Source organism: Pygocentrus nattereri, chromosome 27 (genome assembly GCF_015220715.1).
Source record: "Pygocentrus nattereri isolate fPygNat1 chromosome 27, fPygNat1.pri, whole genome shotgun sequence".
In the NCBI taxonomy this organism is placed as follows: Eukaryota; Metazoa; Chordata; class Actinopteri; order Characiformes; family Serrasalmidae; genus Pygocentrus; species Pygocentrus nattereri.
The window spans coordinates 28,020,118-28,040,368 of NC_051237.1; the positions used below are offsets into that span (position 1 = coordinate 28,020,118).

Genomic DNA, 20,251 nt, shown 5'->3' on the forward strand with positions numbered 1-20,251 from the left:
ACATAGTGCAGAAATCTTACTGCTCTTCAGAGGGATCAGGACCCTAACACACCTGGGCTTTGCCATATCTCTTAAGGGTTGGGCCTGTCAACTTTCTGAACTACTGGTTGGACCTTTTTAGGCCTTTCAGCTCAAATGTTTTGGGAATGGCACATACAGGATTCCAGATCTTGAGTAAATTCCACAGAAATACAGCCCGGGGCGTATCATCCAGAGATGTCAAAGAACTGCTGGTGACCTTTTTTTTTATTATTATTTTTAAACTGTCCTGTGCCTTTGAGCATGCACAAGCACCAACCGTGGTAGTGTGACCCTGAAACTATAAAACTGTCTTATTCTGAACTCAGAGTGGAGAAAAATACACATATCTGACTTTATAGTGCTGCGTAGTTCTGCAGCCGTGCAGAGCACACAGACAGCTTTGCTTCCTCGCGCTCATGACCTGCAGGGATGGAGCTGAGCTGAACCTGCAGATCCATTCGTTAAACATGTCAAAGAGAGAGACAGAGAGATGGAAACACTGAGTGTGTCACAGGTCAGAGAGGATGGCTCTCACCTCAGAGATGAACCTGTAACCTTCTGGTGGGTCTGCATGGAAGCAGTAGTGGCTGTGAAACCATGAAAGAAGCTTTAGCATTAAGACCATAAGGTGCATGTGCAGTACTGCTCGAAAGTCTTAGGCTTTTTAAAGTGTGTTTATTTTTTTCTTTGTTTTCTAATGCACCTTTTCTAAAAGCGCACTTCGTGTTTCAAAACTACACTTTCAAGTTGAAAAGTGCCGTAAGCCATCACAGCTGACCAATCAATATTGAGAACGTCTCTGTTTCTCTACACACTACAACTGGACTCTGGAGAAGCGGAAATATATTCTGTGGAGTGACGAATCACACTTCTCTATCTGTCAGTCTGATGGATGAGTCTGGGTTTGGGGAATGCCAGTAGAACGGTACCTGCCTGACTGCACTGTGCCAGCTGTAAAGTTTGGTGGAGGAGGGATGATGCTATGGGGATGTTTTCCACGGGTTGGTCTAGAACCCTTAGTTCCAGTCAAGGGAAATCTTAATGCTTCAGCACCAAGACATTTTGGACAATTGTACACTTCCAGCTCTGAGGGAACAGTTTGGAGAAGAACCTTTTCTGTCTGACGCCCCAGCTGCTCTTCTGGATGAATGGGCCCAAATTCCCACAAATTCACTCCAAAATCTTTAAACCACTTGAGCCTATTCAGCTATTTTCACATATATCAGCATGTTGACACATCTGTGTAGACAGGCACTCAAATTCATATATATATATATATATATATATATATACACAAACAATTTATTGAAACAAAAGCCAACAGCAGTGGTGGGTAAACCCCAACAAAACATGGCAATGTCTCAATAACTCGTCATGTGCCCTTGAGCATCAATTACAGCTCAACAACGACGTCTCCTGCTGTTCACAAGTCGACTTATTGTGTGCTGAGGCATCCCACTCTTCTTGAAGGGCGGCCCTCAGGTCATTGAGGTTCTGGGGTACAGAGTTACGAGCCTCTACACGACGACTCAGCTGATAGGTTTTCTATGGGATTCAGGTCTGGAGAAAGTGCAGGCCGCTCCATCTGAGGTACCCCAGTCTCCAGCAGCCGTTCCCTGATGATGCGCCCTCGATGAGCTGGAGCATCGTCATCCATGAAGATGAAATGAGGCCCTGTGTTGTTCATGCAGAGGCACAGTGACTGGATTAATGGTGTTATTCAGTAGTTTGGGCCACTGGGTCACTGTACCATTCACAGTGTAGGGCAGTTCTGTATTGACTGGACACACCTGCCCACACTGTAACACCACCACCACCACCACCTCCACCACCACCTTGCCATTAAACTCTTTGGTAGAGAACAGCAAAAAGTTTTTTGCTTTTTTTGTGCAAAAAGTAATGGGACATTGAACAGCTGGACAGGTGCATTCAGGAGTTTAGAGAAGTTCACCTGTAAAGGTTAGAGTGCATTTAAAGTGTGTAGTTCTGCAATTACAGACTTTAGTTCATAAAGCTACTCCTACACCGATCATCACATTAAAACCACCTCCTGTTTTCCGCTCACTGTCCACTTTATCAGCTCCACTGACCAAAAACTCCAAAAACTCCAAAAACTCCAGCAGCACTGCTGTGTCTGATCCACTCAGACCAGCACAACACACACTAACACACCACCATCACGTCAGTGTTACTGCAGTGCTGAGAATGACCCACCACCCAAACAGTACCTGCTCTGTGAGGGTCCATGGGGGTCCTGACCACTGAAGAAGAGGGTAACAGAGTATCAGAGAAACAGATGGACTACAGTCTGTAACTGTAGAACTACAGAGTGCAGCTATACAGTAAGTGGAGATGATAAGGTTTCCTGTTAAGTGGGGTTAATTTAACTGCCAGATGCAACAAGGCCTTGAAGACTGACTTCAGAACCACATTGGAGAAATATCATCCTACCACACTCCCCACAAGCAGTGACAGTAGCATGAGGTCTGGACTTGCAGTAACGTGGCAGCTGCTCAGCCCCAGGCCTCTTCTCACCAACCTCGAGAACATCTGAGCGAAACACCTTCTGCTCCTGATAATTAACCTGGCACCCCACTGTTAAAACCCACGGGATCCCTCACCACTTACTTCACAGAAGTGATTTTATCAGTAGAAAAGCAATTTGTATAGTGAGATCAGGAAAAGTGGGACATGACGACTCAATTGAGGCTTCAGACGAAAGTATTCAGAATCTTCATCCCCACCAGGTGGTTTGTCATTTGGGGTGATGGATGTACTTCAAAAAATCCATTAGTTTTTTCACAGCATACCAGGTTCTTGTTTGAGGAGTGAGGCAAGTCTCTCTGCCGTCGCACATATTTTGAACACATATTTTAATGAAATAATACTTTTCATGTATTAGGAGAGTCAAGCTTTGGTCTAAATATGACACAGAAATAATGCGGGAACTGTGATCTATTCAGTTCAGCACAGAGAATAACTAGTAAACAAGTAATCAGACACTTTTGTTTTTATGATTTAACCTACTTTCAGTGCAGACGTCCACTTGTCTTTTGACTCAGAAACATGAACCTAACTGCATGTATTCATCAACAAAGATCGGTTTAAAAAACAAAATTGACAGGGGAAAATATTCAATCATCACTAATCAATAACACTGGTACTACATTGTTGGCAATTTCAGCTTAGTGACATGGACATCAAGAAGTAATTAGTGTTTTGCACAGTGGTGGACAGTAACTGAGTAACTGAGTAACTGAGTAACTGAGTAACTGAGTATCTGAGTATCTGAGTAAATGTAATTAGTTTCTGTACTTTAGTATTTTTGGTGTATCTGTACTGAAGTTTCTCCGTTCTGGACTTTCTCCTTTCACTCCACTACATTTCAGAGTCTAATATCCGACTTTTTCCTCCTACATTTTGAGAAATCTGTGGTTCCTTTTGGTTTCTGTGTGTATAAAAACGTCACATGTCAAAACGAAAGAAGCGCAAAGCCAGAGCACCAATCAAGGCCCAGCGGTCACTTTGTTTAGAGCTGGTTTTGACCTGTTGGTCATACCGACCCAGTGCAGCACGCGGTTCAACGTCAGCGCGGCAGCGTAAAACTTTGGGAGAGTCTGTTCAACATAAATGATGAACTAGCCTAACTTTGTGTAAATAGAGCTCAATATAGAAATATGTCCACATATGCAGTCGAGACTGACGCGGCTTTTTTCTGAATTTCTACAAACACCAGTTCATTTTATAGTAAATGAGTTTGGGCTGGTTTATGTTTATGAACAGACGCCTACAGATCAACATAGTAAAGGAGCTCATCTGTGATCCTGAGTTTAAAGTCAGTTTTTATTCAACTTAAACTTGGAACTAAGTTGTAAATAAATCTGAAACTGAAACTTTGCTTGTGTGTAAAAAGTGATTTCAGAGCCACTCGGTTCTCCCTGATGGAAACTGTTTACCTTCAGTGTTTTGTGCTTCTGATCATTTTAATAGACGTCAGCATCACTAATTAATGACGTTCTATTAAAAGACTGGTTTACCAAGAGAGACGCTGGAGGACTTTCACCTGAAATGAGTTCATGAAGCCAGTCTGGTTATAAAAATGATAACAGGACATCAGAGCCAGAATTCCTCTTTTAGTACTTTTACTTTATACTTAAGTACATTTGAAGGGAGATACTTTAGTACTTTTACTCCAGTGGAGGTCTAAAGGGAGGAACTTCTACTTTAGGTGATATTTTACCTTGGGGGTCTCGACTTTAACTCGAGGACGGGGTTTGAGTAATTTGTCCACCACTGGTTTTGCAGCACTGTGGTTCAGTTCCCCAGGGTTATGAGGGTCCCTTTGATGGACTTGCAATTTCAAAAACCTCCAGAATTCTTCACTAGGACTCACGTCAAGAGATTGGCTAGGCCATGCAAGCACCTTCACCTTTTTTAGAAACCAGTCTTGAGTTATTTTGGCTTTGTCTTCGGGGTCATTCATCTTCTTAAATTCAGTTTCTCGGTCAATGAGATTAAATTCTCCGTTAATATCTAATCGATTCATGTTTTCTTCATGTATAATGCTCCAGTGCTGTTTACAGAGAAGCAGACCGTCAAATGGTGCTGCCACCTTCATGCTTCACTGTGGGTGTTCTTTGGGTCACATGCATTTTTGCCGAAGAGTTCTAGTTTTGTTCTGACTGCTGTTCGAAAACTCTTCTGATCTGCCTGACAACTTGGATGCTAATTTAAATGTACACACACACACACACACACACACACACACACACACACAGGTATATATATACTGTATATATATGAAAATGCTACAAAGACAACAAATCAAATGTTGAAACTGAGAAATTTTATTGTTATTTGAAAAATATCTGCCCATTTTGAGTTTGATGCCAAAAACACATTCCAGTAAAGTTGGGACGGGGTCTGTTTACCGCTGTGTTTCATCACCTCGTCTTTAACAGCTCTGTCAGAGTTTGGGAACTGAGGAGACGCTGCTGCAGCTCTGACAGTGAGATGTTTTCTGTTCTTGTCTGATTCAGGATTTCAGCTGCTCGTCAGTTCAGAGTCTCATTTGTCATATTTTTCATTTCATAACACGCCAAATGTTCTCAGTGGTGACCGGTCTGGACTGCAGGCAGGTCAGTTTAGCACCCGGACTCCTTTAATACGGAGCAGTGCTGCTGTAATACATGCAGAATGTGGTTTGACATCGTCCTGCTGAAATAATCAAGGCCTTCCCTGAAAAAGACGTCGTCTGGACGGCAGCAGATGTTGATAAAACATGTTTATATCATTCAGCTTTAATGGAGCCTTCACAGATGTGCAGGGCACCCAGGCCATGAGCACTAATGCCCCCTAAACCATCATGAATACTGGCTTTAGAACTGAGCACTGATAACCAGCTGAGTGGTCTTCAGCCTGGAGGACACAGTGTCCATGATTTCCTAAAGAATTTCAAATGTTGATTCGTCGGACCGCCGGACACTTTTCCACTTCCCCTCAGTCCATTTTAAATGAGCTCAGGCCCAGAGAAGGTGGCAGCGTTTCTGGATCCTGTTTATATTTGGGTTCTTCTTTGTGTTTTAGAGTTTAACAGCGTTTGTGGATGCAGTGATGAACTGTGTTCACAGTCAGTGGTTTTCAGAAGTGTTTCTGAGCCCATGCAGTGATTTCCACTACAGAACCATGTCTGTTTTTAATGCAGTGCTGCCTGAGGGCCCAAAGATCACGGCCAGCAGATACTGGTGTTCAGCCTCGTCCCTCACAAACAGAGATTTCTCCAGATTCTCTGAGTCTTTAATGATGTTCTGCACCGTAGACGATGAAAAGCAGAAGCTCTTTGCTGTTTTATGTTGAGGAACGTTCTTCTTGAGTTGTTGCTCTATTTGATGGTGCAGTCTTTCACAGAGTGGTGACCCCTCCTCACCTTTACTTCTGAAAGACTCCGCCTCTCTGAGACGCTCTTTTATACCCAAACATGTTACTGACCTGCTGCCAATCAACCACCAGGTGTTTTTTTAGTTTTTTTAGCATTACACAACTTTAAACTTTATAACATTTCTGTTTAAACATTTGAAATGTTGTCTTTGTATTAATATCAATGAAATATATGGTTTAAATGATTGCTTCTTGTCATTTTGCAGTGTCCCAACTTTTTTGGAAATGGGGTGGTATATGTATAAATATATATATATACACACACACACACACACACACACACACACACACACACACACACACACACACACACACACACACTTCTCCATTTTTGTATAAATTTAATGATGAAAGAACCCAAAGAAACAGCCCAAAATGACTTGGTTCCACTGACTTCCATTAAAAGTAGGTTTTTCCTTCTTTAAAGTCACCATTTCTGAGTTTTTGGAGGTTTTGTTCTGACAGCAGCAATATACATGCTTATGAACACACACTTAAAAAAAGTGTTTGTAAATTTGAATATTTTATTCATGCTTGGGTTTTAAATCATGTCTGACATAAAATATCACATCTGTTCTACCATTAAATGTAATCATTAATCAGCTCACTGCTTAAAGTCCTTGAGGAAACTCCCCATGAGAGGATGTTCAGAGGCGAGGGGAAATCTCCTTTATCATGGTAGTTAACAGAAGCCCAGGAGTTACAGTGACTTCTGCCACCTTCTGGTAAGAAGTTGGACAACATGCGCTGTGGTGTAGTTCATACTACAACTACATTAGCAGAGGGAAGTCAATACGGACAGACGTAGAACCACGAGGCCTCAACTGAGGACATGATTAGGACTGGATCAAAGTCAAAATCATTCAATACAGATCACTGAATCCGGCACAATACTTTCTTGGTACCTTTGCTGTTACAAGCCGAAAATGGGTGAGGCTTAAACCAGGAATAAGCGTGAGGAGCTGGAAATGCGTTCATTTACAGACCAAAACAGATCAGATCAATTAACAAGTACTGATGTTAATAAAATGGATACGGAACGTGACCGACAGCCAATCAATAAGACTGACTACTTAGGTGCTGAAACGTGGCAGTGAGTGAGTGATACTGAGACCGGTCCCATAAAAGTATTAAAGCTATACCAAGTCTTATGTAACAAACAGACAGACCGGTCAGAGAAAACTAAGATTAGCGGTGATGTCCACTCTAGAACACAGCATTAAACACTACCTTCTCTTTTTAGGTGATTTTTATTTTTTTCAGTAACAAAATCAACAGTTTCCACTCATCTTCAGAGAAAAATAGGATCAAAAACTAAGTACACAAGAAAAATACAGGTGGAGAGTGAGAAAGTAAGCGCTTCTTAACCACTAGAGGATCCAAAAGGGTAATGCTGAGGGAAGTCCTGAAGAACTTTGAGGGCCTCGTTGTACAGGTCCAAGTCTGGAAAGAGGAAAAACATTGGAGTGAGTGAGCCGGTGCTAAACACGCACTACAAGACTTTAAACGACTCTGAAAAGACCGACACCGTCTTACACCCATCACAAGGCACAGACCACGATTCTGCAAAGACCTCGGATCTTGTGCAGGGTCAGTATTTTTGTACTGGATTTTTGAGAGCATTTCCCATCATGCAGCTGGTGGAAATTTACAAGCAGAGAAACCCTTTTTCCTTCTTCATTCTAAAGTAGTGCAAAGGGAAAGACACGTTATCTGGTCCTGTAGGGATCTGAGGCTCAGCCCAGTTCACTGTAGAGCTGTACACTCTGGCAGATCATCACCCAGAATTGTTTTAATTAACCTGCAGGTACTTTTATATTTAACATAAAGATTTCAGCATTGTTGACTGGATATTATGAACTCAACCCAACATTGTGTTTACATGCACAGATTGTTGCTAATCTGATTGAATACATTCCAATGACAGATTCAGACTGAGGTGTTTATTCTGACTCTGCTCAACAATCTGATGGAAAGCCTGTTTACATGCGCACTACAATAATCAGATCCAAACTGACGCGCATGCGAGGGGACCGCTTAGAGTAAGCGTTACTATGACAACCAGCATCACGTGAGTCCAGTCAGAGTGAGATGAGCAGCAGTGAGCAGTGCTTGTGATTTTAACTGCTTTAAAATGACGTCAGACTCAGGAAAACGTCCTTCACACGTCCTTATTAAAGAAGGCCGAGAGGAAGACGTCGTGCTCTGAGACGCATGAGCTGGACGTCCGTCCCACCGCCGTCTTTTAAAGATCAGAGCATGAACTTCGTCTCCTCTGCAGACCAGTTTCTGCTCCGCCGTGTCGAACGGTATAAACTCTCACTGTGACGCGACGCTCATGCAGAACGGACTGAAACTTTCCGATAGGGAACGTAATCGGATACAGGCGTTTACACGGATATTATTCTTCTATTTAACGGATTATTTACAGGATTACACACCTCGATCAATCGGATAGAAACTGTATGGCCTCAATCGGACTAGACTATTCAGATTGAGGTTTTTACATGGACACATTCTATTCCGATTGAGATATTAGTCGGATTATTAGGATGCATGTAGACGTGGCTAATGTAGGAAACCACCATGACAGAAAGCTAAAAAATGGGGGGGGGGGGGGGACGGACGGACACTGGCTTCACTGAAGAAGCATCATACTTAAAGTCCTCCACACATTTCCTTACATCGCTGTTATGCTCTGTGAACCTGAAATATTAAAACAGCCTGTGTAAATTTTTAGATTAATATGGTTATTATTTTGAAGTTCAGCAGATTTGCCTTTTTAACAGGAGGTTTCAGGCTCTCACGCATGCATTCTTCCTCTCTCAGCTCCGGCACGTCACCATGTACATGAGTCAAGACTTAAAGCTTACGATGATCCCAAACACGGTAGAGTTGATCACAGCGTGAAGACAAGAAAAAGACTGACTTAACACGGCCGTCCTGACCACCTCACGCTAAACGATCGGGATGACGCAAACGCGACGCTGCTCTCATGATTTTATTCCAACACTGGAAATTTGCCTGCGCCAGTGAAATCGTTTGAATAGTCGTCTGGTGTAAGACCGGCATGAGAAAGCGTGGTCTAATCTGTATAGATGAACGGCGATCGATGTGATGGGCTTACCAAACTGAATCCCTTTCTCATCTCTGAACATGCTGTATGTCGTAGCCATGACTGTTCCTTTGTTGGACACCATGCCAACAACTTCAACAATTCCACTCAACTCCTCGTCCAGCTAGGAGGGAAAGACAGGATGATTAGATTAGGATCAGCATTATTAGATTATTACTGAGTCTTCAAGTCGGAGGCCTCCAAATGATGAACATTACAAACTATAAAAGTTTGGAATCTATCCATAATTAACATCCATAATGGCTCCTATTAGAAAAGTGGTGATCAAATCTAAAGGGTCTGCCTGTTTATCTTATCTGATCTTGGATCTGCAGATAATGGCCTTCTACAAATACCTTCTGTAAAACACAGAAAACGTGGAGAGACGTTCGGTTCTTCTGCTTCTAAACTGTGGAGCTCAGTTCAGCTTTCATTAGACAGTCAAGCTCAGAGCTCACTTTTAATAGATATCTAAAAACGCCGCTCTTTAACTCAGCGATTCATTCAAACTCTACGCCTCGGGGGTTTATCTTTAACTTTAACTTGCCATTTTCATCTGATTCTAAATAAACACTTATAATTTCTTGCATAACTGTTGCTACGCTGACATTACAAGCCTCGTGGCTCAAATCTGATTTTCTGCTCTAGTCCGGTCTCTCTGACTCGATGGTTCACCCTCGTTTAGGTCAGTGACTCTAATTGGTCATTAATGTGATGAACCGGCCTGAACTGACCCTCATGAGCTCCTCCTACTCAGTGACGTCACGTGACTGAATCACTGCATCATCAGCACAAACTAACGAGCAGAACGAGCTTCGCTGAGAAGATCATTAACTCTGATCAGCTCTCAGCTTCATTATTAGAGCCAGACGGAGGAGGAAAAGGTGAGATGAGCTGCTTTTCCACCGTTTACAGGCTTTAACGGCTGGTCGGCGCTGTTGCCGTGGTAACGCTGAATGATGGCGCACGTGCAGTGGAGAAAAAGCAGATGAAGTCAAAACTAAATGTCCACAGTAAGGTCACGTGGCCACGAATCGAATACGGACCCAAGATCGAGGACTGGACATGAAAGTGGCTCAGGTCGGATTTGAAAAGATCAGATTTGTGTCCACACAGCCCTGAAAACACCAGATCTGAGTCACATTTGGGCAAAAAAAAAAAATCAGATGTGTGCCACCACTTCAGCCTGGTAATGTGAACGCAAAGCTCTGTAAAGCTCACTTTGGCTGTCATGAAAAGCTCTATATAAATCAAATGAATCTTATTATTAATTATTAATCTCTGTATCTTATTATATTTCAATTTGCACTGCACAATTAATACTGAACACAATAACCGCAGTTATCATGTAATATTTATGATGAGTGATTCCAAACTTTTGAACAATAACTTTGGGGGTGGCTGCTTTGGAAAAGCACGTACAGGTTCATTAAGTTCCACTGATATCGTCTTCCCCTCTCCGTCTGACAACGTGAACGACTTTCCCGTTGGATGAACCTGTTGAAGAAAAGACAAGTGCTTTTAATTCAGTTGCACATCTGTATTTAACTAACCTACCCGATCGCTTAGCTTCAGTTCTAAGGCTCGGTGCTGCGTTATCTATTCCTTTAGCTTCTCGTGGTTTTCACAGATTTCTTTTAAAAGAGTCTGAAGCCAGAAAAAATCACCTACACCGCGGTTCACCGTCTGGTCTCGGATAACACTGTGAAGGAAGCCTTGGGCTTCAGATCAGGCACAATGAAGAAAAGCAGACTGGAAAGGAAGTTCATTTCTATTCAGATGCAGCCGATGAGTATAAAACCAGAATAAAAAAAGAAAAAAAGATTTCGCTCACTGTCCACTTTATCAGCTCCACTGACCGTATAGCTGCTCTCTGTAGTTCTACAGTTACAGACTGTAGTCCATCTGTTTCTCTGATACTCTGTTACCCTGTTCTTCAGTGGTCAGGACCCCCATGGACCCTCACAGAGCAGGTACTGTTTGGGTGGTGGGTCATTCTCAGCACTGCAGTAACACTGACATGGTGGTGGTGTGTTAGTGTGTGTTGTGCTGGTCTGAGTGGATCAGACAGCAGTGCTGCTGGAGCTTTTAAACACCTCAGTGTCGCTGCTGGACTGAGAATCGTCCAGCAACCAAAAGTATCGAGCCAACACCGTCCTGTGACCACTGATGAAGGACTAGAGGATGACCAACACAAACTGTGCAGCAGCAGATGAGCTGTCGTCTCTGACTTTACATCTACAAGGTGGACCGACAAGGTAGGAGTGTCTAATAGAGTGGACAGTGAGTGGACACAGTGTTTAAAAACTCCAGCAGCGCTGCTGTGTCTGATCCACTCAGACCAGCACAACACACACTAACACACCACCACCACATCAGTGTTACTGCAGTGCTGAGAATGACCCACCACCCAAACAGTACCTGCTCTGTGAGGGTCCATGGGGGTCCTGACCACTGAAGAACAGGGTAACAGAGTATCAGAGAAACAGATGGACTACAGTCTGTAACTGTAGAACTACAGAGTGCAGCTATACGGTCAGTGCAGCTGATAAAGTGGACAGTGAGCGGAGGTGGTCATGCAGCACTAGCCCCACCTACTGTGTGCTGGAGGATTAAAGGGTTGCAAAAGGGTGTTTTCCATCTGAATAAGACCCAAATAAAGAATGACTGGATGAATGAGAGACAGCCAGAGCCGCTGATGCATCAAACCCTTAAGAGCTGAAAGTCTGCAAATCAAACCTCTACGAAGCTGAAGTTCCCTTTCGAATTCCCCGTTCCACCTTAAATAGCGCAGTAGTTACAGTTGCAGACCGCGGGAGAGCTCAGGCGACCCTATGTAACCGCTGCCCCATTTAAGGTGGCACGGAAAGTTAGGCTTGGTCCTAGTTTTCATCAAGTCTGATATGTTGAACTGCTGATGTGTCGCGCTGGTAGAGATGATGGGACGACCCGAATGATATAAAAGGAGGTTTTATTTTCTGGTTTTGTCCGTTTTACCTTCTCCACTCGTCCTACGAAGCACACCGGCTTGTTGACGAACTGCGAAACCATCGCCGCGTTAATTCTGCTCTTCGGGGACTCGAACACGCCCGTCATCTTCGGCTTTCTGGCACTGAAAAGTGAAATTTAAAGCCTTAAAAAGACTCAAAAACACAAAAAACTGGCTAATGCTAAAAAAAACAACCCGCGCCAACAACAACCGTCAGAATTTTCCCGGCAATTTTCGACGTGTTTCCGCAGCGTTGCTACAAACATCGCCTATACACTTTAGTTCCTACGCCTAAACCCTGCACTATTTAATTCGTTGAAGATTATAATTTAGACTATTTCACCATATAGACGGATCACACTTACAAGTAATCGATCAATAAGCCAAAATAACCATAACAGGAACATTAGTTGATATTTTTGGTAATATTATACAAGCCCCCTTGAGTGTTTTCGATAGCTTCTCACGTATTTAAGCCAGAACGTTATTCTCGCCTGCTCGGGAACAGAAAACATCATTAAATGTGCGGAAAAATAATAAATATTTATATTTATATATTTTTTATTCATCTACGTTAGTTCATTCGCGCCTTGTTTCCAGCCGGACTGTGAAAGCGGTGAGACCGAAAGCGCCAGCGCAGGAGGATGTAAACAAAAAACTTCAGCAAGTTTTCGGGCTTTAAATTTGGGCTAAAAATGGAGAAACACTGAAAACAAAGTCCAGCGGGTGTCAGCGGAGTCGCCCAGCAGCTGTGCAGAGCTGGTTTCCCGGCAGTCGGAGACCCCGTCGCTGTTATTTTAGCGTATTTTACTCCAAACAGTCGCGGTGAGTAACGTTAGCGTCACCCTGGGCTTCCTACTGCTAAGCGTCTTGCTCGGATTTCGCCGGTCCACCTTAAAAGGTGCAGCAGTTACATTGCGGTGCCTGAGCCGGTTAAGGTGGACCGGGAAAATTAGAACTGACGTTAGAAGCGGCGGTTAGGAAGCCGAGTTCAGCGTCGTGGCTGCGTTGGTGGTGTTTTCTCACAGCTGTGTCGGAGTTTAACTCGTTTAAACTTGTTTTTATTTATCTTTGATCTTTTTTATCTTTACCTGTGGCTCTCAGTTGTGTTTGTTTATTTTTAGCCAGGTACAGATACAGCCAACATTGCCTACGTTAGCGGTTGGCTGCTAAGCTAACTTTGATTCTGTCCTTTTTTTCATTGTTTTTTCAGCTTTTTCGACAAAATGTTGAGCTTCTTCGGGTTTCGGAAGGATTCGGCCAAAAAATCTCCGACTGAGAGAGAAACCGATGGATTCGTCTTTCTTGGTGAGTTTTAATACAGATTCAGATTCAGACTGTTCATAGATAAGGTTCTGCTAGGGTTCTTTAGAACCACGAGTTCTATATGGGAGCATCAGGCAGAACTTCATGACCACCTCCTCGTTTCTCCGCTCACTGTCCACTTTATCAGCTCCACTGACCGTATAGCTGCACTCTGTAGTTCTACAGTTACAGACTGTAGTCCATCTGTTTCTCTGATACTCTGTTACCCTGTTCTTCAGTGGTCAGGACCCCCATGGACCCTCACAGAGCAGGTACTGTTTGGGTGGTGGGTCATTCTCAGCACTGCAGTGACACTGACGTGGTGGTGGTGTGTTAGTGTGTGTTGTGCTGGTCTGAGTGGATCAGACACAGCAGTGCTGCTGGAGTTTTTAAACACTGCGTCCACTCACTGTCCACTCTATTAGACACTCCTACCTTGTCGGTCCACCTTGTAGATGTAGAGTCAGAGACGACAGCTCATCTGCTGCTGCACAGTTTGTGTTGGTCATCCTCTAGTCCTTCATCAGTGGTCACAGGACGCTGCCCACAGGACGCTGCCCACAGGACGCTGCCCACAGGACGCTGCCCACAGGACGCTGCCCACAGGACGCTGCCCACAGGACGCTGCCCACAGGACGCTGCCGGCCGGATATTTTTGGTTGGTGGACTATTCTCAGTCCAGCAGTGACACTGAGGTGTTTAAAAACTCCAGCAGCACTGCTGTGTCTGATCCACTCAGACCAGCGCAACACACACTAACACACCACCACCACATCAGTGTTACTGCACTGCTGAGATTGACCCACCACCCAAACAGCACCTGCTCTGTGAGGGTCCATGTCTGCTCTTTGTGTTGTTCTCTAAAAGTGATGTTTCCAGAGCAGATCACTGAAGAGACGCCGTCTGTTTATAGTTTAGAGCCCAGATTTGGGGAAAAACGGGTCGACTTTCAGTAGAAAAACAAACTGAGTTCAGCTTCTTTTATTATAAGGGTTTAAAATGACGTCACCGTCTATTAGACTGGAGAGAAGAGCTACAGCCTCACACGACGCCCAGCTTCTGAATGGAGCTTATGGAGTATGAACGTTATGGAGAACAGGACCGAGTGTGGTTTGGACCACCGGTGGTCCCGAGGAGCTGAAGAGGTTGTTTTCTTATGTAAGCTACGTTGGCCCCGTACCGTAAATGATGCAAGACGCATTTTGGATTTATATTAAGTTTGATTTGCGTTATTTAGTTTAATCCGCTCAGACGAGCAAAACGGAGGAAAACGTAACGTGTACTGGGAATAAGTGCAGAGATGTTTTCTGTGAAGGGCAACAATCTGGATGACAGAAAAGGGGGAAAAAATCACGAAGCAAACGAAAGTTGGACCAGAGTCGGAGAAAAGCGGCTCAGCTCAGACGTTTCTGGTTTGTTGTTCTCTGTATCTAAAGCTTTATGTGATTGTTTTTGTGCCATCATTTGTGAAAAACACAAAACCAAGTGCCTAGTCAGGTTTTCTGGGAAAGCTGACCGTTTATCCCCCAGGATTACAGCTCTACCTCAGTAATACAGGCTTGCCATTAGAGGGCGTCACAGCAGTGCTTTGTGATGCAGTAGAGAATCCACAACCTCGTGCTGCAGTTCAGAGCTGGAAATGAAAGATGTCACGTTCAGATTTTCTTGGTGCTCGTACTCGTGTAGCCTGTTCTTCTCTCAGATCTGTAGCTGGATGTCTTTTATCTTGTCCTGTGGAGGCCAGAGCAGCAACCTCACATTACCTTCATGATCAGGGAAGCACACGGCATGCTTTGTACAGCAATCCGTTCCGGCCACACGGGCAGATTGAAGTGTTGTAACCGTGCTGTTATTTCACCATAACGTCACGGGTTTTTCACAAACACCGTACCTCCCCACTGAGACGCTGTTGCTAAGCAACGACTCTGACAGCTGTAGGAGACACTCGAGCCGTCTGAACGTTTTCACTTCTTACTTTACCACAAACAGAAAACGGACACTGTTAAGACCACATCTGACCGACAGCCGATTTGGTCCGACTCTGAAGACGAGACGACGCTAAATTCCCAAACTGTCGTCACCACTGAGCAGCTTTTCAGTCGGCAGCTGTGACAGAAGAACAGCTGAACAACCTGGAATCAGCCAGAAATGAACCCAACACCATTCGCCAAACTAAACGGGCTGTAAGAAGCTTTACAGACCGGCTGGAACAAAACAACATTAATACTGATCTGGACAAACTGACCAAACTGAGCTGAACCTGATATTGGCTCAGTTTTACGGCTCAGTCTGATTCGGTCCGACTCTGAAGATCAGACACGTCTGGCGAATGGTGTTGGGTTCATTTCTGGCTGATTCCAGGTTGTTCAGCTGTTCTTCTGTCTCAGCTGCCGACTGAAAAGCTGCTCAGTGGTGACGACAGTTTGGGAATTTAGTGTAAGGAGCTGGAGAACGAACTGCCGGCTGAGCAGCGAGTGGGCGGAGCTCGTTACTCTGACGTAGCACCGAGCTGCTCGTTAAGGAGCTGTAATTAGGAGGAAGGAGCTGAACATTAAAACATATTAAAGCCGCGTTCACGGCCAGTTTATTCATTTCTTACTGTATTTATTTAACTGCTGTATTAAAGCAGCAGAGCACTCGAGGAGGGAGTTATCACCAGTAACATCACAGCTGGGATGATCTACGGCCACCAGATCACAGCCGGGATGGTATTGGCGATAACGTGCCCTGTCATGTTCTATTGATTAAGTAACTAAAGCATAGCCTTAAGCCTTATTGGCAAATTGGAGTGGAGTTTTTGGAGAGAAATAGAAAAGTGGACTGCATTTCCTTGAAATCCGAACCTCGGAATAATGAAAATGTTGACGTAGGGGTTGAATCTCCTGCTTTTCCGGCCCCCTATCTACTAAAAGTGGCATCATTGTCTTTTCATCCTGTGGCTTCAGGCCCGACTGCTCTATGTGGAGCAGCTGCAGATGGCTGGGGGCTCTGTTTGTGTCTCTTGGCTGAAGCTGCGGATTCAGAGCCAGCAGTTTTCTCCCACATGAAGGCAGCATGGTAACTTCGTCCTCAGGCATTTCGGGGCATGTTTTTCCAGACGCGGATTAAACCCGTTCTTGGACTAAATTGCTCTGTGTCTACTGCAAGTCTCTTTTCAGTCCAGCACCAAGAGATGATTTTTGTCAGCCTAAAAAGTCTGGACCACTAATTGGCCGGCCTGGTTAACAGTACGCCTGGGAAAATATAACAGCTTTCAAAACTCCACCAATTTCCCAAAAATTCTGCGGAATTAATTGGCTGAGATGTAAAAGAACAAAAGTCAGTGGTTTGATGTGAAAGGATTAATTGTAGAAACTCACTGGCTCAAATTTCTTCACAGTGGTGGTGATGGGAACCAGGAACCAGGCATGTCGCCATGACTACAACACAAATATAGGCGTTTTGTTTACCCTCCAGAACCACCAGTGAACCTACACGTCTTGTACAGTAAAATAGTGGAGAATCTGGATAAAAGGACTGTTTTACTCACAGCACCCTGTGTGTAATTGAGTTTTTGAAGGTGCAAAGCTTTTCAAACCTACTGTAAACAGTGAGCGCGTGTACATGCACTCAATAATCCCATCATAATCGGATTTCTGCAGTTATCCGGGTATTCAAATGGTCATGTAAACACCGTCCTCTTGAAATCTGATCAAGAGGCTGGATTTTAGCTCAGTAGTCCGATTTCTCAGTGCTGTGAACTCTCACTCTGATTTCTGTCTGATTTCCCAGAGATCAGACGGTGGATGTCGCAAGACGCAGCAAAGCACAGATGGCGCGGCGCTGAAACCAAACACGAAATAAAGGGTTTAAATATTCTTCATCTTCTAGACGATTTTCAGGTGAAGTGGGGTGTTTATAAAAAAGCCGTGGCAAGACGTCTCAGGTTTATATCACGTTCACGTCACGTCTTCTTCGGTCAGTCTGAGTCTGACTCATGTAGGGCAGTCGTGGGCTGGAGGTCAGGGAACCAGCCTCGTGACCGGAAGGTCGCCGGTTCGATCCCCAGAGCTGACAGTCCATGACTGAGGTGTCCTTGAGCAAGACACCTGACCCCCAACTGCTACCCAGGCGCTGTGGATTGGGCTGCCCACCGCTCCGGGCAAGTGTGCTCACTGCCCCCTAGTGTGTGTGTGTGTGTTTACTGTGGTGTTTCACTGCACAGATGGGTTGGACTAATAAGGGTCTCTTAATCTTAGACTTGAGCTTCACGTTATCTGATTACTCAAGTGCGTTTAAACATGTTGATCGGATTACTGACGGAATCTGATGTTCTGCAGTTATCGGGTTATTAAGTGCGTGTAAACCCACTCAGTGTCTCAGACATCAAGCAGGAGCTTCATAGCCAATTCAGAGGTGTCAAATTCAGGTCCAGAAAGTAAAAGTCCTTCCCAGGATTTTGTTCCAACAGGCTGGCTTCTCTAGTTAGATCACACCACCAGCAGAGCTGTCCAGCCTGTTGGAACAAAATCCTGGGAAGGACTTTTACTTTCTGGACCTGAATTTGACACCTCTGATAGCCATGTGGTGAACTCTCCGGACGTCTGGTTCCTATCACCATCACTGTAGACAGTTCTGACTTTACGGAACATTTCACACCAAACCACTCTGAATGACTCTGTGTACACCTTAAACGTGTAGTTGAAGTTTGGAAAATGGATGGAATTCCCCTTTAGCACAGGCTTTTGCCCTGTGACTAAACCGTAGCAGACTTACTTGCCCCATCCTGTTGCTGCATTTGTAACTCGCCGCGAGATTTCCGATATCAAATTGCGCTTGCAGCAGTGAAAAGATCGTAAAACTGTGCTACTCTCATTGGCTGTAAAATATCAGGCTAATGGTATGTAGGTCAAACCCAAATGTATATTTCAACCGGGTTTAATGTGCCACAAAACGACAGTCAAGACGCCCGTAGGCCTCCGCCAGGCTCCTGCTGTGAAAGGAGAGGGAGATTAAGGTAGAGGGCAGCCAATCAATGGAATATGGGAAGGGTGGAGAGAGAGAGGGAGGAGACGTCTGGAATAATGTCTTCCTTTCGGTTCTCCGTTCTAACCAGAGCTTGTAATTTGGTGCACAATCCACTGTGAAATGCATTCCAGGAAGGGAAAAAAAGCAAAGAAAGGAGGAAGGAAAGAGCTGCTAACCACGTGTTTGTTAGAGGTCACGGAATCGGCAGTGTAACTCAATCCCGGGTTGCGTTTAGACCTGGATTGATGTTCTGAGGAAACGGGACTGAGTCAGGAGCCCCTAGGAGGAGAGTTTGAGGAGAATACTCTTCATGTTCTTCTGCAGCTGAAACGGTTTTGTGGAGATGCTGCTGGTTTGCTTTTTGGTTTACTGTCAGGAATCGGATGAAGCATATTAGTGCTGAGCTACTGTCAGAAAGATCGTGACTGTACGGCTGCAGGATATATTTTCCGTATTGTGTGATAGGCCTGGCCGATCAGGCATATCGTCAGTGATTTGACAAGTAACGAGATGGCGAAGCGTAAAAGGCGGTGATCACCAGTTAAACTGCTTGTAAATATGTTTAGGGAATTCTGATTCACTTTCCCTTTAAAACATGGTTCTGGTTCCATTGACTTACATTAAAAGTTTTATTCTTCTTTTGTGAAGTTACCATTTTGGAGATACACACACCGCTGTTGTCAGAAGAAACCTGTGTGTGTGTGTGTGTGTGTGTGTGTGTGTGTGTGTAATGATACTATTCTTATTATTATTATATTATATATAATACTACTATTTCTGTAATAATACAATAATGATATGGGGGCAGTCGTGGGCTGGAGGTCAGGGAACCAGCCCTGTGACCGGAAGGTCGCCGGTTCGGTCCCCAGAGCCGACCGCACTTGACTGAGGTGTCCTTGAGCAAGACACCTAACCCCCAACTGCTCCCTGGGCGCTGCGGATTGGGCTGCCCACCACTCCAGGCAAGCGTGCTCACTGCCCCCTAGTGTGTGTGTGTGTGTGTGCTCACTAGTGTGTATGTGGTGTTTCACTTCACGGATGGGTTAAATGCGGAGGTGAAATTTCCCCGTTGTGGGACTAATAAGGGCCCCTTAATCTGTATTTTTATATATATATATATATAATGTAATGTGTATGTATATATAAAAACACAGATAGTGTACTGAATTGAATTGTGGAGCTCCTTCATTATTTCCTTCAGCAACATTGATGGAATACATTTGATGGAAACTGCATTTTTGCCATCTATAAATGTTTTTCTCCTGCATTTTATTGTGTCAGTTGTGCAGGATTGTTTGGTAGGAAGAAAGCTGCAGTCTGTATTGCCTCAGCACGGCTGTCTTTGTGGAGGGGTGTGAATAGTTTTCACAGCAGGGGGTTCTCGCCCCCCCACCTTTCGCCCCTCATTGCTCACTAGCAGCCCAACACAGTCACAACATTTCACAGTGTGACAACAGAATCTTAGTTTATCTGGTAACAGAGGTGCAGCTGAAGTGTTTAGTTAGTTTGAGTAAATAAATGTAAAAATTCCTAGTAGATTTCCGTTCAGGTTGCAGAATGGCCACTAGGAGGTCTGCAGAAAGGGGTCAATTCCCCCTCTTAACCCCTTCTACCCATTGCTAAAGCTCTTTTTGGGAATAGTTTATATCAGAGAATTTCCGCTCTGCAATGTCTTCGTTCTCTCAGACGCTAGAGGGCGCTCCCGAGCAAGTCCAAAATGAATGGGTTGATATGGAGCATTTGAGCAAAATCATAGTTTATAAAAGCTTAATTAGTTTTAATGTAAAAGAATTGAATCATTTCCTGACAAAGAGCAGCATAAAAAATTTTAAAACCACTGTTATATTTTTAGAGCTTTTAAATTTTAGTTATAGCAG

At 44.2% G+C, this 20,251-nt stretch overlaps 2 protein-coding genes across 3 annotated transcripts in view; one reads left to right on the top strand and one right to left on the bottom strand.

The window, feature by feature from the left end:
* Positions 1 to 7,189: 7,189 nt before the first annotated feature.
* Positions 7,190 to 12,292, bottom strand: rpa3 (replication protein A3). Its single transcript, XM_037535202.1, has 5 exons — positions 12,274 to 12,292; positions 12,071 to 12,185; positions 10,496 to 10,570; positions 9,086 to 9,197; positions 7,190 to 7,401 (listed from the first exon to the last, which is right to left on the bottom strand). The coding sequence occupies exons 2-5, from the start codon at positions 12,167 to 12,169 to the stop codon at positions 7,322 to 7,324; spliced, it is 366 nt and encodes a 121-aa protein (XP_037391099.1). The 5' UTR covers positions 12,170 to 12,185; positions 12,274 to 12,292; the 3' UTR covers positions 7,190 to 7,321.
* A 377-nt stretch (positions 12,293 to 12,669) lies between these two features.
* umad1 (UBAP1-MVB12-associated (UMA) domain containing 1) overlaps positions 12,670 to 20,251 on the top strand; it is a 34,087-nt gene continuing 26,505 nt past the window's right edge. Inside the window, exons 1-2 of one of the 2 annotated variants that reach the window (XM_037535200.1) lie at positions 12,670 to 12,887; positions 13,276 to 13,370. In XM_037535200.1, coding sequence (XP_037391097.1) covers positions 13,289 to 13,370 — 82 coding nt within the window. In that variant the 5' untranslated portion in view covers positions 12,670 to 12,887; positions 13,276 to 13,288. Of the gene's footprint in view, positions 12,888 to 13,057; positions 13,191 to 13,275; positions 13,371 to 20,251 lie in introns of those variants that run through there. The other variant, XM_037535201.1, reaches the window with a different exon arrangement.

Bases quoted from the DNA above. Each gene is read 5' to 3' on its own strand.
- rpa3 (XM_037535202.1), bottom strand. From the start codon at position 12,169: ATGACGGGCGTGTTCGAGTCCCCGAAGAGCAGAATTAACGCGGCGATG. The intron at 10,571-12,070 runs GTAAAACGGACA...TTTCTTCAACAG, and splicing joins TCGTAGGACGAGTGGAGAAG to GTTCATCCAACGGGAAAGTC. The intron at 9,198-10,495 runs GTACGTGCTTTT...TTTCCCTCCTAG, and splicing joins CAGTGGAACTTAATGAACCT to CTGGACGAGGAGTTGAGTGG.